Consider the following 18,909-nt stretch of genomic DNA (forward strand, 5'->3'; position numbering starts at 1 on the left):
TAGTTGTATATTCAGCATTGTATATTTGGGATTAAACTAATGTCAAACTAAATGCCAAAATTAAAGTGGATTGAGATTCATTTTAAATTCAGACCCATACATTTAAGTAGATTGTATAACATTTTATTTATAGTGGTTTGTACACATAAAAGAATCTACACGGCTGTAGATGAATAATATTAACTGTGAATAACTACTGTACAGCTACCTCTGTTTAACAGGACAAAATACAATTATTAAAATATAACATTAATCAGTTATTTAAAATTACTAATTAGTAATTTCTTTGTTGTTGATTCATCATGTTCAGACTTCTAATGTAGCTCTTTCAACAACACCACAGACACAGGTCGTTCTTTAAACGGGTGTTTATTCTTGAAACTTGTAGCGTTCACGCCGTGAGAACTGCAAATGAGTATTTTATCAATACATCAGCATATGATCACACAGTTCTCTCATAATAAACTTAACAAACACATTGAATATGTCACAAATACCTCGTTTGCTGCTTGGTTGCGAAAGAGGTCTTATAGTCCTTAAAGCTGCATGATCTTCTTGTAGATTTTTTACAATATAATAAACTTTAAAGTGCAATACACGCGGACAATCACAAACGTCCGCTCATCGTCAGTCCATCGCGGCAACTAGAAAGATCGTCACTTCCGCCGAACGTGACGCATTTGCGCCTTACATTTAAAGTGAACTTAATCAATTTACAATACATCACATTTTACTTAACTAACATTTTAACTCATTACTTAAAGTGCATTTGAGGAAATAACTGAAAACATAAACACATTAATTACAAAACAAATTATAAAAACAAAATGCATATTTATAATACAGTATGTAAAAATTAGTGAATGACAACAGTTACATCTAATATGACAAAATTATTTGTAGACTCTCTGTATCATCTATATTGTTAGATCACAGAGTTTCACTGATCCATAAACAACATAAAACCCAGGATAGAGAGGTTTAGTGAATGTGGTCTTGACTCTGTGGATGAGGGTCATTGTGTCAGAGACGCTGTAGAAGGACAGAGATCCTGAACTGTGATCCACATAAACTCCTATTCTAGAAGATCTGGACACTACAGGGAGTTTAGTCTCAATGTTATTGTGAAAGAATGAACAACTGGAGTCACAGCAGCACAAACTCCAGGACTGATCATTAAATCCAAACAAAGACTCTTTACCTCCCTTCCTGCTGATGCTCTTATATGACACTGATATAAACACTCGACCTCTCCACTCAATCTCCCAGTAACAGCGTCCACACAAACTCTCACTACACAACACCTGAGGATAACCATCAAATCGGTCTGAATGGTCAGGATACTGGACTGTGTAAGTGTCAGTAATCACTTTGTTCCCCTCAGACAGACGGAGATATTTATGTGCTGTGTTTGGATCTGCAGTGAAGTGATGATAATCTGATGGAGACAAATCAAAAACATCATTTAAATGTAAAATTATACATTTCAATAATTAAAATAAAACGTCAAGTCTTATTTATTTTAGTTTCTGAGGACTGTCAATGTGTTAAGAAGTGAACAGAGATCATTTACAGTATAGACAGAATCTAATCTGATTGTTTTACTGTTATATTCATCATAATGTGTGTGTAAAAGGTTTGTGAATGTGTGAACATTGTTAACCCTCTGGGGTCTAAGGGGTTTTTAGGGCCCTTGGGAAGTTTTGACATGCACTGACATTTGTGCTTTTTTCAGTTGCTTAAAAACATATTAATGGCAAAAGTCTCATAACACTGTGTTCATCACAAACTGGGCTACAATATCATATAATCAACATGTATGTACATGTTTGTATTTTTGAGAGAAAAATGTTTATGCGTGGTTTTTGAAAAAGCAAAATTTTTAAGTCACTGATATAACTCCACAAAACTCATTCTAAACATGTTTTCCCAAGACTTTCCAAACTGGATCTAGTAGTCTAGAGTTTTTTCTTCAAAATGATGTGAAAATCATATGGCCTACTCAATCACATAAAGCATGATATTGATTTACAATTTCTAAGACACTTTTGCTTGGGAAAGGCTGTATGCATGGAGGCAGGAAAGCTCCTGAATAATCAGTGATTGACAGCTGAGAGACAAAAGAGTTGAATAATGAGCCACTAATGAGCCTTGTGTGGATGTTCAACAGGAATAACTTTCTCTGTAGTAAAACCATGATAAGGTTTACTTTTCAATATAATGTAAATACACACACAAACACACATTATATATATTTATATATATTTCTATTGAAATATTTTCTATTAATTTCACAAGTATAAGTTACCTTTTAAAAACCATAGTAGTTTAATCATGGTAAAGATACTGTTTGGCCATCTTAACATGAACACACTTCAACCCAGGGTTAGTGTTTGGTTGGCCAGCGAGAGGTTTACTTTTGTGCAGTAAAAAGCTCAAAAGAACAACTGCCTATCGTTGTCTGGACTCTTATTTGTGTATTTGTAATCATTATAGTAGAAACACAACAAGGGACACGCGTGGTAAACGTATCAATGTTTGTTTACAACCGCCGCCATTACCTCACGTGTTGATCATGAAAGCAGTGAATGTGTGCACACGCGAGTGATCCTGTGTTTAATAAACTTGCTGTGCGGAGATATGCGCTTAGACGCAACTAAATAAGGATTGTACTGTTTGCAATCGCGTATTTTATAATAATACCAAAAAGCGCGTCGAGTTTCCTGACTCGCGTGTTTGTGTATGTGTGTTCCAATCGCGTGAACTGTTTGACGGAAGAACAAAGAAAGCACTCGCGTCTGGAGATACTGACACACATACGCAAGGAAATAAGGATTTATGTCATGTTTGGTGCAATCGGAGGGAACAACAAGGAATGGAGAGACTGGATTGTGGATTGCATATCCATTGACTGCAGGAGGCACGAGTCATGCATATGGATGTTTCTGCTCATTCACTTCAATGGCGCGGGGGTGTGGCGATCCGATCTCATTACAGATAATGAGGTAACTGGCGAAATACGGTACTTCTCCTCCTTCTCATACAGTTTACACCGAATGACAATATCTGTTTTCAATTTCACTTATATCATTTAAAAGGAGACATTCCAAGCATTATGTAGACATTTATCTTTTGTTTCTACACCAAGTATTCGTTAAGTTACAGTTTATTTTTCTGACGCGTTTCTGAAAGGACTTCACTGAGGGAGAGAGAACAGAACGTGCATCATGTTTATTTTCTTAATTTTGCGAAAAGCACAACATTCTGTTTTTATTGGGAGTGGACAGAAAAAAACTAGACACTTTAACGTTTGAAATGATGTATAAATCATATCTGTATGTCAAAAATCAGCAGAGTAATTTAAGTCTCTTTGCGGAGTGATTGAAAAATAAAGAGTTTGCGGCGCCCGCGCCACTGTCGACCCCAGAGTGTTAAAGTCCCTCTGTTCTGTAGTTGTACACTTTAAATATAATTTGTTATTTTATTTAAGTGTGGATCATTTTTGTTTATAGAAAAACGTAATGGCTTATGAAATTTAAATATTAATTGAGAAACTTGATTTATGAACTGCTATTTGATCTCACAGTTATGTTTCATTGTGGGCGAGCACAGTTATTTATTTTCTGTTTATTCTGCACATTCAGTTTGATTCATGAGTATCATTATAGACGAGTTTAAAATGACTGAAATGAAGATTATCACTGTTCATGTCTTCATCAGCATCAGTGTGTTTATTTGTTGTTTATTGAGACTCACATTTTAGGAACTGCTCCCTGGTCTCAGGTTCAGGTGCTTTACTTTGATCAAATATCTTCTCTGTCTCTTCTCTACAGAAATCCTCCAGTTTCTCTCTCAGATGAGACACAGATTTTCCTACATCATCAAAAGAGATGAGAGAGCTGACAGTGATGCTGAGTGAGTCTGTAGATCCAGGAGGAACAGAGAGAGACTGGAAACTCTACACAAACACAAACATAAACTCATGACACTGAAAGATTTCATAGAAAATATCATCTGAGTAAAACATGCTCTTCACTTCCTAAAGATCACTGATCTCTGTTACCCGGATGAAATGGATGTGATCATCTGTGTGTGAAAGCTGCTCCAGCTCAGCGTCTCTCCTCCTCAGATCATCAATCTCCTGCTCCAGTCGCTTCAAGAGTCCTTCAGCTTCACTCACTGCAGTCTTTTCCTGATCTCTGATCAGCTGTGTCACCTCAGATCGTCTTCTCTCAATGGATCGGATCAGTTGAGTAAAGATCGTCTCAGTGTCGTCCACTGCTGTCTGTGCAGAGCGCTGTTAGGACACACAGAGAGAGGAGCATTAGAATCAGCAGCATTCATTCAGCTCTTACTGGTACATCACACAGTCTGTTACACACAGTGAACTTCAGTGAAAGTCATCCAGCACTGAACTCCTCACTGACTGATTGGATGAGAGTCTTAACTGAGTCTGAAACAGATCTGAAACATCAGACAGCAGTTGTTCTTCTGATCAAAACTCACCTTATGAGTCTCCACAGCATCTCTCAGCTCCTGAAGCTTCTTCTGACTCTCCTGGATTCTCTGATGATATTTTCTCTGCGTCTCCTTCAGTTCTTTCTGTTGGATGTGGAAATGATAATTAAATAGATAAAGTGATTTTTTACCAGTTAAACTCAGATCTGATTACATTATCACATCTCTTACCTGTTTCTCAGTCCTCTCTGCTGCAGCTGATACAGTTTTATGTTCATTGTGTTCATCCACCATACACAGATAACATATACAGAGCTGATCAGTTTTACAGTAAATCTCTAAAAGTTTCTCATGTTGAGGGCAGATCATCTGCTGAAGTCGTCCAGTGACGTCTATCACTTTGTGTCTCTTTCCTTTGAATAAATTCTCATGTTGTTCAAGATGAGTTTGACAGTAAGAGTTCAGACACACCAGACAGGACTTGACAGCTTTGTGTTTTCTCTCAGTACAGACGTCACACTTCACATCTCCAGCTTCAGCATAACTGTGATCAGGACGAGCAGCTTGTAGTTTTGTCTTCTTCAGCATCTCCACCACTTCAGCCAGCATGGTGCTTTTATTTAAATCAGGTCTTGTATTGAAGGTCTGTCTGCATTGAGGGCAGCTGTAGTTTCTCTTCTGATCATCTTGATTCCAGTAGTTTGTAATACAGCTCATACAGTAACTGTGTCCACAGGGAATGGTCACTGGATCCTTCAGTAAATCCAGACAGATTGAACAGATGAACTGATCCTGAGCCATTGAAATACTGGCTTCTGCCATTTCACTGTATGTTCACACAGAAAGAAAAACGAAACACACAACAGCTCAACAGTTTCAGTTTCTCTGAACTCAAATCATTTCCTGGTTGTGTTTATGAAACGTGTGCAAACAGTCATGTAATAAATAAGTCCACTAGATGTCAGTCTCATACAGAAAGTCACATTTTGAAAAACAGAATGAAAATGCTCTGCCTTCAAGTATAAATGGAAGAAAACAATGACAGATTTTTCATTTCTGAGTGAAATAATTCCTTACAGAGCAGATAGCAGATCAAATCCCTTTGATGTGTGCCAAACCGCCAGTCACCCCACCTTTCCTCATTAGACGATGTCAGTATAACTGACAATAATCAGCAAAAATTACATTTAGTTGCACTTGTTAGTGACCCTAGCAACCTGTCAACCCACCTGTTGTCAGTGGTCTTTGGCATGAACAATATATTTACTTCTCCTTTCGGTGTTTTTTGGCAATCTGTAAAACGATAGCTCTGAATTCCTGTTAAATCTGTTTGTACAGTCTATCGCACAACAGCTTTTTCCAACTTAGACGCGTTTTCACAGTGTTCTCACTGATTTCACATCGTACTCAAATGCTGCCGGTCTGTCTTTTGCCATTAACCGCAGTTACTTTTGCCGAAGGTAATGTCACGTGTATGTCCTCTATTGAGTCTAAATTGGAAAAAGCTGTTGTGCGATAGACTGTACAAACAGATTTAACAAGAATTCGTTAAAGATCTCAATCTATTTCCGAGTCCTCTTGTAGATAATAAATTAGGCGACAATCTAATAAAATTCACACTTCAAGCAAGCTTCAAACGAAATTCCAGAGAAACCTGAGATCTAAGAGTTTAAGTGACGACCCAATGGCCAGAGACGGAGCAGGCATTGATACAGAGATGTGTCTGTAGCTAAAGATCGCATAAGATCACAATAAGCTGGTTTAAATTATATATATTATTATATATCCTCGTATTGCATGTTTGTATCTGTAATGTACCACTTTCTGGTAACACATGTGTTTTGTTACCTTAGTACACCCTGTTCTTGGAGATCTACCCTCCTGCATATTTTAGTTTCAACCCAGCTTCAAAACACCTGACTTTAAATTTTAGGTAGCCCTGAAATGTTTGATTGCAAGGTTCAGGTGTGTTTGATTGGGGAAGGAGCTGAACTCTGATCTCCAGGAACAGGGTTGGTCACCACTGCCTTAGTATATCTTACAATTCACATTTATGAAATTATTATTTCATGTGTGTTTAAAGCATATCTTTATTAGTCTCTAATTAATCCCCTTTTCATTTCTTGATCAATGATATGCTTCATGTTACCATTACTGATATCAAACTCAGTTAAAGGCGGAGTGCAAAATGTTTGAAAGCCAATGTTGATATTTGAAATCACCTAAACAAACACGCCCCTACCCCAATAGAATCTGGACCTTCTTTTAAAAGACCCGCCCCACACATACGCAACCCGGCAAGGATGTCGGTTATAGACACGCTCCTTACTGCTGATTGGCTATAAGTGTGTTTTGGTAGTCGGCCCGTCTCCTTTTCCAAAGCGTTTTTCAAACAGTGTGCACTCCGCCTTTAATATTATTGCTTTAACTTGTTTATTCACAAGATACAACCGGAACTACAAGCAGACAGTTGACGGCAACTTAATTAAACTCAATAGCACAACTCATTGTGAAAATTACTGTATTACAACACTCCCACTAAATTTTTACAATGGCATTAAGGCATTTCATACTAAATTATATTATTAAGAAGAGCCATGCTCTCCTTCATATTCAGTATCAAGATCATTGTTATTTAGACTAAACAACAACAAAAAAACTTTGTAAGATTCCATTTTTATTACTCCTTTTACCTTTACTTTTACCATTCTTTTACTCAACACAAAAACAGTGCAGTAATTACATTACACAATTACATGGGAAAAAGCCCAATCTCTCTCTTAAGATATTCAAACTTTAGTCTAGTCATTTGTTGGACAATATTTTAGTTCTATTCTGCACACATTCACAAATGTAGTGGTAGCGAATGTCTATGTGTTTAGTTCTTGAGTGATCCACTGGATCACGATTGCAATAGCTCATTGGTTGTCCTCCAGGATCATTGTAGGCATAACATCCATTCCGAGATCATTCAGTAATAGTCTCAGCCAGGTACCCTCTTGTGCAGCTTGACTGAGTGCTACATATTCAGCTTCGGCTGTTGAAAGTGCAACTGTTGCCTGTTCCCTTTCAGTCGGTCACTACGACGTCACGTCGTGACCGACGAATTGGGAACCGCTTCGCGGGTGACCTATCTACTTCGAGACCTATCAGAAACGCCAATGAACTTGGCATGCAGGTATTTGGATAATGCCGGCGCCGCCCCGCCAGGTGCGTATATAAGGCGCAGGTGCATAATACCAAATCAGCTTTATTGCTTCGAAGCCGGCAGACATCTGCTCTCGAGAAGCTTTCAACTGATCTTCGTAGATCCTGTTCTGTGAGGGGAAGAAAAGATCTCAGCTTGCTGAAGTTGGTTGGGCAAAGACACCTCAGCGGAGGCTCGCAGTGTTTTCTCCACCCTTCTCTCTCTCTCTCTCTCTCTCTGTCTCTTTTTTTAGGACTTGAGTTCGAGTGAGTGCGTTTGCCTCTCCCTGTGTGTTTCACCAGCTCGCACAAAAGAGTGATTTCCCTGAAAGAGCAGCACGTTTGAGCTTTGTGTCTTTTTAAAGACAGCCACTCATTCGTGTCACGGTCGGGGTCGTCTTTTTAAAGATGGATTTCCGTCCGTGCTCCGTTTCTGGATGCGGTGTGTTCATCGCCCCCCGGGATGGCCACGAGCGTTGTCTTTCGTGTCTGGGGCTCCAGCACGCAGAGGCAGCGTTGCGTGATAGTTCATGCTCCGTCTGCGAGGGCATGACTATGGCGGATTTGCGGAGACGGGTGTCGTTCCTCCGGCAACGGCCCCCGCCTTCCAAGTCTGGTGCTGCTAAGGGCGCAGCTACCAGACTTGCGAAGGATGACCTCCGTATAACGGTGCTGGGTCGGTCTGCTGGTTCGTCCAGCAGCTCCCAGCGCCCTGATCCGTTGCCAGCGGAGGTCCCGATGGAGACGAGCGGCCCGTGTTCTACGGTGTTCTCGCGCTCTGTCGAGCGTCCACCTGACGCGATGTCCACCGTAACGTCGGAGGGGGGGTTGTCAGCCTCGGACGTCGATCCGGATCCGCTCCCGCTTTCGGGCCAGGTTGCAGGTTTTGTGTTCGACCCCGAGATGGCAGCCATGCTCGCTCGGGCGGCGGAGGCGGTCGGCTTGGAGTGGACTAAACCTCCCCCACCTGAACCGTCCCGCCTCGATGATTGGTTCCTCGGGGGTGCCAGGGCTTCTCAGTCCTCGGCCCCGGTGCCTTTCTTCCCCGAGGTGCATGAAGAGCTGACGCAGTCGTGGAAAACCCCATTTTCCGCCCGGAACCGGCCGTTTCAGCCTTCACCCCTCACCTCTCTCGAGGGTGGAGATGCCAAGGGGTACACTGGTATCCCGTCAGTGGAGCGGCCGGTCGCGATGCAGTTGTGTCCGGCCGGTGTCGCTTCCTCCTGGCGGGACCAGCCTACTCTCCCCTCACGGGCATGTAAGCACTCATCGGGGCTGACCGGTGCTGCTTACAAGACTTGTGGGTAGGCAGCCTCTGCCCTGCATGCCATGGCATTGCTGCAGGTTCACCAGGCTAAGGCTCTGAGGGACCTGCACGCGGGAGGTCACGACTTGGCGTGCGATGTCTACCCTGGTAGTCCAGGAACGCCATCTCTGGCTGTGTCTGGTGGACATGAAGGATGCTGATAAGACCCGGCTCCTGAATGCTCCGGTTTCCCAGACCGGCCTGTTCGGCGAGACGGTCGAGGAGTTTGCCCAGCAATTCTCCGTGGCCAAGAAGCAGACTGAGGCCATTGCTCAAATCATGCCACGTCGGAAGCGTCCTGCGCCTGCCCCGTCCACGTCTGCGCCTCAGCCTGCTCCTCGCCGAGGGAGTCCTGCGGCGGCCGCCTCCGTTCCTCCCCGGGGCTCTTCTAAGAAGTGAGGAACCGGTCATCAGCAGCCCGCCCCGCCCGCTTCGAAGGGTGGAAAGAGGAGATCGAAGCGGCCCTGAGACGGGCGACCTAGAGATGGAGGGGATCGCTCTTCGGGAGATGGTGAAGGCACCACTCCCCCCACCGGAGGAGGGCCAGTTGGGGAATCTTTTGTTTCAATTTTCTGTTCCGCCGACTTTTCAGTCGGCACCCACAATTTCACAAAAAGAGCGAATTCCACTTCCATCTCTAGGTTTTCAGATGAGCGCCGGAGACACGAGCGGGCTCATAACCCCCCCTCGTTCTCTGACTCATCAGAGGAGAACGAGAGCGACGCACGGGCTCATAACCCCACCGCGCTCTCCAACTTCTCAGAGGGTAGGAGACAGCTACGGGCTCATAACCCATCGTCTTCCTCCTCCTTCGCCAGAGGATGCATCGAGTGGTGTGAGGTGTCTTCAGCAGAGCCCCCCTTACTCACCCACCCAGCAACGGACTCAGGTGAGTGTTATCACACACAACACTGCTGTCGGTGCGGCCATTACGCACACACCGGCGATCACCTCCATTGCGCCTGCCGCGGGTACACCGATCGTGCCTTTTGTCCCCCTCGCTCGGTATCTGGGGGGTGGGAACAGCTTCCCAGCCCGTTGCGTTGGCTTTTACGCACGATTCGTCTCAGCTATGCGATCCAATTTGCCCGGCGTCCCCCCAAATTCTCCGGCGTTCGCTTCACTGCAGTGAGAGCTGCCGATGCGCACGTCCTCCGTGCGGAGATCGCTGTCTTATTAGCGAAGGAAGTGATCGAGCCGGTCCCTCCAGTCGAGATGAGGTCGGGGTTTTACAGCCCTTACTTTATTGTACCCAAGAAAAGCGGCGGCTTGCGACCGATCCTGGACCTGCGTTCGCTGAACCGTGCACTTCACAGAATGCCGTTCAAAATGCTGACGCCCAAACGCATATTTCCATGCATTCGTCCAAACGATTGGTTTGCATCTATCGACCTGAAGGACGCGTACTTCCACGTATCGATTCTCCCCCGACACAGGGCGTTTCTCCGCTTTGCGTTCGAGGGGCGAGCATACCAGTACAAAGTCCTCCCATTCGGGCTCTCTCTGTCGCCCCGTGTATTCACCAAAGTAGTGGAGGGGGCTTTAAAACCCCTGAGAGAGAGAGGTGTGCGCATTCTCGCGTATCTGGACGATTGGCTAATAATAGCTCAAACACGTCAGACGCTGTGCGATCACAGAGATTTAACTTTAAAACACCTCGCTCGTTTGGGTCTTCGGGTCAACTGGGAAAAGAGCAAGCTTTGCCCCGTGCAGAGAATCTCTTTTCTCGGGATGGAACTGGACTCGATCGATTTGACAGCTCGTCTAACAGAAGCGCGTGCACAGTCGATTCTGACTTGCCTGAATACATTCAAGAGAAAGAGCGCGGTCCCGCTGAAACAATTTCAGAAGCTCCTGGGGCATATGGCAGTAGCCGCAGCTGTAACTCCACTCGGACTGCTTCATATGCGACCGCTTCAGCATTGGCTTCACGATCGAGTCCCGAGGAGAGCGTGGCTGCGCGGCATTCACCGTGTTATCATTACACCTGCGTGTCGTCGCACTTTCACTCCGTGGTTAGACCGTGCGTTTCTCCGAGCCGGTGTGCCTCTGAGACAGGTCTCCAGGCATGCGATAGTATGCACAGATGCTTCAGACACGTGGGTGGGGGGCCACGTACGATGGGCTTGCGGCTTCGGGGGTCTGGACGACACCCCAGCTGCATTGGCACATCTGCTGGGAAATGTGGGCTGTATATCTTGCGCTCGTCCGTTTCAGCAACGAGTTACGGGGCAAAGATGTATTAGTTCGAACAGACAACACTGCGACCGTGGCGTACATCAATTGTCAAGGCGGTTTACGCTCGCGTCACCTGTCGCATCTCGCCCGTCACCTCCTCACTTGGAGTCAGAAGAATTTGAGGTCTCTTCGTGCCATTTACATTCCGGGCACGCTCAATGTAGAGGCGGATGCGCTCTCTCGGCTGCGCGTCCCGGCGAATGGAGGCTCCACCCCATTGCGGTTCAGCAGATTTGGAGACATTTCGGCAAAGCGCAGATAGATCTGTTTGCTTTCCCAGAGACGACCCATTGTCGCCTGTTCTATTCACTAGCCGACGACTCGCTCGGCGTGGATGCATTGGCACACAGCTGGCCACGAAACATGCGCAAATACGCGTTCCCTCCGGTGAGCCTCATTGCGCAAACCCTATGCAAAATCCGGGAGGACGAGGAGAGCGTGCTGTTGGTGGCACCGTTTTGGGCAACCAGGAGTTGGTTTCCAGAACTCTCTCTCCTCGCGACAGCCCCTCCTTGGAAGATTCCCCTGAAGAAGGACCTTCTTTCTCAACAAGAGGGCACATAATGGCACCCGCGCCCCGACCTGTGGAACCTCCATGTGTGGTCTCTGGACGGGGCACGGAAGATGTGAGTGATTTACCGCAAGAGGTATCTAACACTATTGCTGCTGCTTGAGCGCCGTCTACGAGACAGGCTTACGCGCTTTAATGGAACCTGTTTGTCGACTGTTGTTCTTCCCAAAGTGAAAACCCCCGAGAATGCCCGATTAGTGTTGTGCTTTTGTATCCCCAGCGTCGTTTGGAGAATAGGCTGTCACCATCCACTATTAAGGTCGATATCGCTGCGATATCAGCTCACCATTCACCCGTAAACGGTAGGACAGTGGGTCAGCACGACCTGGTCATTAGATTTCTCAGAGGCGCTCGAAGACTGAATCCTTCGCGTCCTCCCTCTATTCCTCCTTGGGACCTGTCCTTGGTGCTGAAATCACTCCAGGAAGCCCCATTTGAGCCTCTGCATAGTGTGAGTGTTAAATGTCTTACTATGAAAACATTAACTCTCCTTGCTTTGGCTTCTGTTAAGAGGATAGGGGATATTCATGCATTTTTGGTCGATGATTCGTGCCTTCAGTTCGGGCCGGCTGCATCCAGCGTAACACTGAGACCCCGGCCCGGCTTTGTGCCCAAAGTTCCCACCACTCCTTTCAGAGATCAAGTGGTGAATCTGCAAGCGCTGCCTTTGGAGGAGGCAGACCCAGCCATGGCTTTGTTATGCCCTGTTCGTGCACTACGTGTGTATATAGACAGGACGCAAAGTTTTAGGACCTCAGATCAGGTCTTTGTTTGTTACGGTGGTCAGCAGAAAGGAAAAGCTGTCACCAAGCAGAGGATGTCCCATTGGATTGTGGATACTATAGCCCTTGCATATCAGAAGCAGGACGTGCCTTGTCCATTTAATTTACGTGCTCACTCTACACGCAGTGTGGCATCATCTTGGGCACTGGCTCGCGGTTCCTCGCTAACAGATATTTGTAGAGCTGCAGGCTGGGCGACACCTAATACGTTCACAAGATTCTATAGTGTTCGTGTCGAACCGGTTTCCACTCAGGTTCTTTCTACTAACTCGTTAAGAATGCCGAGGGTCGGCTCGTGTGTCGGCTTGGAGCCTCTATTTTGGTGCTGTACATTTGCACCAATATGGAAGGCCATCGGAGCAAAAACGTCACAAAAACTGTTTTTGCCTCTCCTCCACCGCCCTGATAGCTGCTGTTGCGGAGCATCCGCTGTCAACCTATCACTGATGTATTCTCTGTAAACCTGTGTAGGCTAGGCGTCCACATTTGTCCCCTACGTGGGGTTCATTTGTGTGTATAGTCCGTGGGGTTCTAATCCTCCACGTTTTTCCTTAGCAGAGCCTGCTCTGCATCTCTCGACATACCATGTATTGTTCAGAGACTTTTTTGAGCAACCTGTCGGTTGTTTCATATATTTTTATGTCATCCATTTAACCTTCTTAGGGGATGGCTTCCGCAGTGTTCTAGCTCCGCTCAGTTTAGACGCTTCCCCAGTTCGCTGCTTCACTATCGTGGGTTAAGGAACAGGTAGTGACCGGCCTTCTGCATTTCGCCTTAGGTTCCGCCCCTCTATGTGGAGGGCGGAGGGCTTTTGCAGGCACTGGAAGGGTTCAGCTGCAGTGGCGTTTTGGTAGGGATTCCCAATTCGTCGGTCACGACGTGACGTCGTAGTGACCGACTGAAAGGGAACGTCTCGGTTACGTATGTAACCCTCGTTCCCTGAAGGAAGGGAACGGAGACATCACGTCCCGTCGCCACAATTTGCTGTTCCATTGCTGTTTTCAGGCCAGGCACTGTTGCTCGGCTTCTCAGCAATAATATAGCTGATTTGGTATTATGCACCTGCGCCTTACATCTGTAGGGGTTTGGTCGTGCAGGCTGGAAGTCCAGCTAGTAGCACATTACAGTAGTCCAGCCTGAACAAGACTAATTCTCTTAATATTGTAAAGAATGAATCTACAAGAGCAAGCGGTGCTGGCAACATGCTCTGTGAAGCTAAGCTGAACATCAATGAGCACTACCAGGTTTCTGTCTGTCCTCGATGGCGTGATGGTCGATGAACCTAGCTGAATAGAAAGGTTGTGATGAATCTTTGGTTCAGATGAAATGACAAGCAGTTCTGTCTTCACAAGGTTAAGCTGAAGATGGTGATCCTTCATCCAGAATGAGATGTCCCTCAGGCATGTTGAGATCTGGGCAGAAACCGTGGGGTCATCAGGGTGGAAAGACAAGTGAAGCTGAGTGTCATCCACATAGCAGTGGTAGGAAAAGACATGTTTTGGAATGACAGAACCCAGGGATGTCATGTATATCGAAAAGAGCAGTGGTCCGAGCACTATATATATATCTTAGTATAAATATCTGTATTTTATATACACATATAATTACATTTATTTGTATTATATTTGAATTGCATTGTTATTATATGCTTTAAGCCCAAGTGTTTTAAAAGTCAGAATGTGCAAAGTGTTCACGGTGTAACGACTGGCCAGGATGTTTGGGTCGTTTTCAGTTTCAAGCTGTGACCTTTGCTTATTTGTAGGTGTAAGCAAATATGTGGCATTTTTGGGTGTGTCCTTTAAAATGCAAATGAGTTGATGAAATGCTAACACTGATCGCCATAATGATGGTTTGTTGAAATTGAAACTCAGTTGTTCTGTCAATTATTTTCTCTCTGCACTAAATGGATGTGCTGTGGTTGGATGCAGATTAGGGTGGAATTATTATAATAAGATCCCTTTACAACATCATAAGAGGAGCCAAATGCAGAGCAGAGAATGGTTTACCAAAACTAAATAACTGGGTTGATCTTTTTCACAGATTTTCTAGATTGATAGAAGCACTGGAGACCCAATTATAGCACTTAAACATGGAAAAACTCAGATTTTCATGGTATGTCCTCTTTAATGGTTTTATTGTACTTTACAATCTGCAATTCAGACATTAATTAACTTTAGTGATGGTCTTTAAACATATTGTTAAAACGGTTTAATATACTCCAATGTTGAATATTCAGTATTGTATAATTTGGATTAAACTAATGTCAAACTAAATGCCAAAATTAAATGTTTGTCTAAAAAAATAAGTGAATTGACATTAATTTGAATTTAGATCCATAAATATTAGTGGCTTGTATAACATTTTATTTATAGTGGTTTGTAGACATAAAATAATACACGGCTGTAGATGAATAATATTAACTGTGAATACAGCTACCTCTGTTTGACAGGACAAAATACAATTATTAAAATATAACATTACAATCAGTTATTTGAAATTACTAATCAGTAAATGAAATACTTATTATTTCTTTGTTGTTGATTCAGCATGTTCAGACTTCTAATATGACAAAATTATTTGTAGACTCTCTGTATCATCTATATTGTTAGATCACACAGTTTCACTGATTCACAAACATTAAACCCAGGATAGAGAGGTTTAGTGAATGTGGTGTTGACTCTGTGGATGAGGGTCATTGTGTCAGAGACGCTGTAGAAGGACAGAGATCCTGAACTGTTATCCACATAAACTCCTATTCTAGAAGATCTAAGCACTACAGGAAGTTTAGTCTCAATGTCATTGTGCCAGAATGAAAAACTGGAGTCAGAGCAACACAAACTCCAGGACTGATCATTAAATCCAAACAAACACTCATCACCTCCCTTCCTGCTGATGCTCTTATATGACACTGATATAAACACCACAACACTCCACTCAACATCTACTATAATAACTGCAGTTATTTATTTTCTGTTTATTCTGCACATTCAGTTTGATTCATGAGTATCATTATAGAGGAGTTTAAAATGACTGAAATGAAGATTATCACTGTTCATGTCTTTATCAGCATCACTGTGTTTATTTGTTGTTTATTGAGACTCACATTTTAGGAACTGCTCCCTGGTCTCAGGTTCAGGTGCTTTACTTTGATCAAATATCTTCTCTATCTCTTCTCTACAGAAATCCTCCTCTCTCTCAGATGAGACACAGATTTTCCTACATCATCAAAAGAGATGAGAGAGCTGACAGTGATGCTGAGTGAGTCTGTAGATCCAGGAGGAACAGAGAGAGACTGGAAACTCTACACAAACACAAACATAAACTCATGACACTGAAAATATCATCTGAGTAAAACATGCTCTTCACTTCCTAAAGATCACTGATCTCTGTTACCTGGAGGAAATGGATGTGATCATCTGTGTGTGAAAGCTGCTCCAGCTCAGCGTCTCTCCTCCTCAGATCATCAATCTCCTGCTCCAGTCGCTTTAAGAGTCCTTCAGCTTCACTCACTGCAGTCTTTTCCTGATCTCTGATCAGCTGTGTCACCTCAGATCGTCTTCTCTCAATGGATCGGATCAGTTGAGTAAAGATCCTCTCAGTGTCGTCCACTGCTGTCTGTGCAGAGCGCTGTTAGGACACACAGAGAGAGGAGCATTAGAATCAGCAGCATTCACTCAGCTCTTACTGGTACATCACACAGTCTGTTACCCACAGTGGACTTCAGTGAAAGTCATCCAGCACTGAACTCCTCACTGACTGATTGGATGAGAGTCCTAACTGAGTCTGAAACAGATCTGAAACATCAGACAGCAGTTGTTCTTCTGATCAAAACTCACCTTATGAGTCTCCACAGCATCTCTCAGCTCCTGAAGCTTCTTCTGACTCTCCTGGATTCTCTGATGGTATTTTCTCTGCGTCTCCTTTAGTTCTTTCTGTTGGATGTGGAAATAATAATTAAACAGATAAAATGTACATTAGAGTGATTTTACCAGTTAAACACAGATCTGATTACATTAACACATCTCTTACCTGTTTCTCAGTCCTCTCTGCTGCAGCTGATACAGTTTTATGTTCATTGTTTTCATCCACCATACACAGATAACATATACAGAGCTGATCAGTTTTACAGTAAATCTCTAAAAGTTTGTCATGTTGAGGGCAGATCATCTGCTGAAGTCGTCCTGTCACATCAATCACTTTGTGTCTCTTTCCTGTGTGAAGTTTTTCATGAAGTTTAAAGTGAGTTTGACAGTAAGAGTTCAGACACACCAGACAGGACTTGACGGCTTTGTGTTTTCTCTCAGTACAGACGTCACACTTCACATCTCCAGCTTCAGCATAACTGTGATCAGGACGATCAGCTTGTAGTTTTGTCTTCTTCAGCATCTTCACCACTTCAGCCAGCATGGTGTTTTTATTTAAATCAGGTCTTGTATTGAAGGTCTGTCTGCACTGAGGGCAGCTGTAGTTTCTCTTCTGATCATCTTGATTCCAGCAGTTTGTAATACAGCTCATACAGTAACTGTGTCCACAGGGAATGGTCACTGGATCCTTCAGTAAATCAAGACAGATTGAACAGATGAACTGATCCTGAATCACTGAAATACTGGCTTCTGCCATTTCACCGTATTTACTTACAAACAATAAAACTAAACACACAACAGCCCAACAGTTTCAGTTTCTCTGAACTCAAAGTATTTCCTGGTTGTGTTTATGAAACGTGTGCTAACAGGTGTGTCAGTCATATAATAAACAAGTCCACTAGATGTCAGTCTCATACAGAAAGTCACAGTCTTGAGTAGTCAAACCTTTGTGAAAATGCTCTGTCATAAATATGAGTGAATTTTGTAGTGAAATAAGAGAATAACAGATCAAATCCCTCTGATGTGTGTCACTAAACTGATTCAAAATCCAAGCCAGTGTGAGTGTTTGTCCTCTAGTGGTGAGTTTACACTATTCACATTTAGAAAAGAAAACATAAATAGAAGTTTAAACTACAGATAATTGATAACTTTGCATATCAGTTCATGCAAAGCAAAACTGATTTTGATATTTTCTTTTTGTGTTGTTATTAGAAGTGTCTGTAATTTAACAATGTTTCTCTTTCCGTTAATTTATGTATTCTTAAAATTCTATAATAAAATGTTTTGATAATTCCTTAAAGTGAATAACAGATGAAATCCCTTTGATGTATGTCGTCACTGTACTGGCATTTCTGTTTCTGTAGTTAATGTGATCATATTAGAAAGATTACACAACAACATTCTTATATTCATAATGACAGCTGATATCTAAAAGCTACCCAGAAAACGTCTGATGGACATTCAGATCATGTCTATATTGCATCCGTCCGTATAAGACAAATTCTGGATGTCTACACGACCTGCAAACTAGGTGCGCTCTTTGGACATCTAACCATCACCCCACTTGGATGTCATGATGCAGTTTAACATTTGAATGTCGGACTACACTGTAAAAAGAATTTTGTGGTGTTGCTGTTTCAACAGAATTTTCTTAAGTTGACACAACTTGTAATTTCTGAATTTGTTCATTCTTAAAACTTAAAGTTTTTCTATCTCAACTACATAAAAAAAATTCATTCACTAAATAAATATTTTACTTCATCCAAATAAGAATTTTTAGGTTAATGGTTCACATCTAGATTTTATATTGAGCCAATGAAAAATCTTTTTTACATCTATGAAAACCTGTCAAAAGGTTGAAGAAAGTCCATCAAATGTATTTGTCACGGAGTGACTTTTGAAGGGCGGAACCTAAAGTGGTGAAGATTAGTTCCGCCCGGACATTGGTCCCTGAAACACTCGTCACTTCCGGGAACTGTTGTGTGGAAGAGAGGAGAGGGAAGCGTTCGATCCATCCCTGGGATACATACTTTGTGTAACCAACCTACCTGAAATTGAGTAGCAGCTTCAACCTGTACTTCCATCTACCCTTCAAATTCAAGAGGTGGTGTGTCTTTCCCCATATATGCACTGAAATAAACTCTGTGAAGGAACTCTGTCTGTCTGTTACCAGTTCTACAGGTCTGAGCCTAAGGCTCTGTGTCGTCGTAGGAGTGTGTCCACGGTTGGAGGTGACCGTGTTGAGTGTTGGTCTGGGAAGTCCCCCCCGGGGAAGAAGACCACAAGTGTCGTGACGAATACATTCTCTCCAGTCTCCCGAGCTCCAAAGGGCTAAAGCCTGTCGTCTATCTCTTCGAGGGTCTGTGAGTTGTATCCATTCAGTATCGCCCTTGTATACCCACCTGTATGCCCCGAGTAAAGCCCCAGTTGCCCTTCTGTATCCTCACCTGTACGCCCAAAGCTAAAAGCCAGTGTATTGCCCTTGTATACCCACCAGTATGCCCA

General features: G+C 43.4%; 2 protein-coding genes across 2 annotated transcripts; both read right to left on the reverse strand.

The window, feature by feature from the left end:
- Window positions 1-214: 214 nt before the first annotated feature.
- On the reverse strand, window positions 215-5,776 carry LOC135744106 (tripartite motif-containing protein 16-like). The gene is made up of 5 exons (XM_065262079.2): window positions 4,690-5,776; window positions 4,507-4,602; window positions 4,064-4,297; window positions 3,757-3,958; window positions 215-1,438 (listed from the first exon to the last, which is right to left on the reverse strand). Exons 1-5 carry the CDS (start codon window positions 5,278-5,280, stop codon window positions 918-920), a joined length of 1,644 nt encoding a protein of 547 aa, XP_065118151.1. The 5' UTR covers window positions 5,281-5,776; the 3' UTR covers window positions 215-917.
- Window positions 5,777-15,693: 9,917 nt separating this feature from the next.
- Window positions 15,694-18,108, reverse strand: LOC135744108 (E3 ubiquitin/ISG15 ligase TRIM25-like). Its single transcript, XM_073814915.1, has 3 exons — window positions 16,571-18,108; window positions 16,378-16,473; window positions 15,694-16,168 (listed from the first exon to the last, which is right to left on the reverse strand). Exons 1-3 carry the CDS (start codon window positions 17,159-17,161, stop codon window positions 15,911-15,913), a joined length of 945 nt encoding a protein of 314 aa, XP_073671016.1. The 5' UTR covers window positions 17,162-18,108; the 3' UTR covers window positions 15,694-15,910.
- Window positions 18,109-18,909: the final 801 nt, after the last annotated feature.

This window comes from Paramisgurnus dabryanus, chromosome 6, assembly GCF_030506205.2.
Source record: "Paramisgurnus dabryanus chromosome 6, PD_genome_1.1, whole genome shotgun sequence".
NCBI classification, from domain to species: Eukaryota; Metazoa; Chordata; class Actinopteri; order Cypriniformes; family Cobitidae; genus Paramisgurnus; species Paramisgurnus dabryanus.

Bases quoted from the DNA above. Each gene is read 5' to 3' on its own strand.
- LOC135744108 (XM_073814915.1), bottom strand. From the start codon at position 17,161: ATGGCAGAAGCCAGTATTTCAGTGATTCAGGATCAGTTCATCTGTTCA. The intron at 16,474-16,570 runs GTAAGAGATGTG...CACATCCAACAG, and splicing joins CAGAGAGGACTGAGAAACAG to AAAGAACTAAAGGAGACGCA. The intron at 16,169-16,377 runs GTGAGTTTTGAT...GTGTCCTAACAG, and splicing joins ATGCTGTGGAGACTCATAAG to CGCTCTGCACAGACAGCAGT.
- LOC135744106 (XM_065262079.2), bottom strand. From the start codon at position 5,280: ATGGCAGAAGCCAGTATTTCAATGGCTCAGGATCAGTTCATCTGTTCA. The intron at 4,603-4,689 runs GTAAGAGATGTG...CACATCCAACAG, and splicing joins CAGAGAGGACTGAGAAACAG to AAAGAACTGAAGGAGACGCA. The intron at 1,439-3,756 runs GTGAGTCTCAAT...TGTCTCCATCAG, and splicing joins CAGGGAGCAGTTCCTAAAAT to ATTATCATCACTTCACTGCA.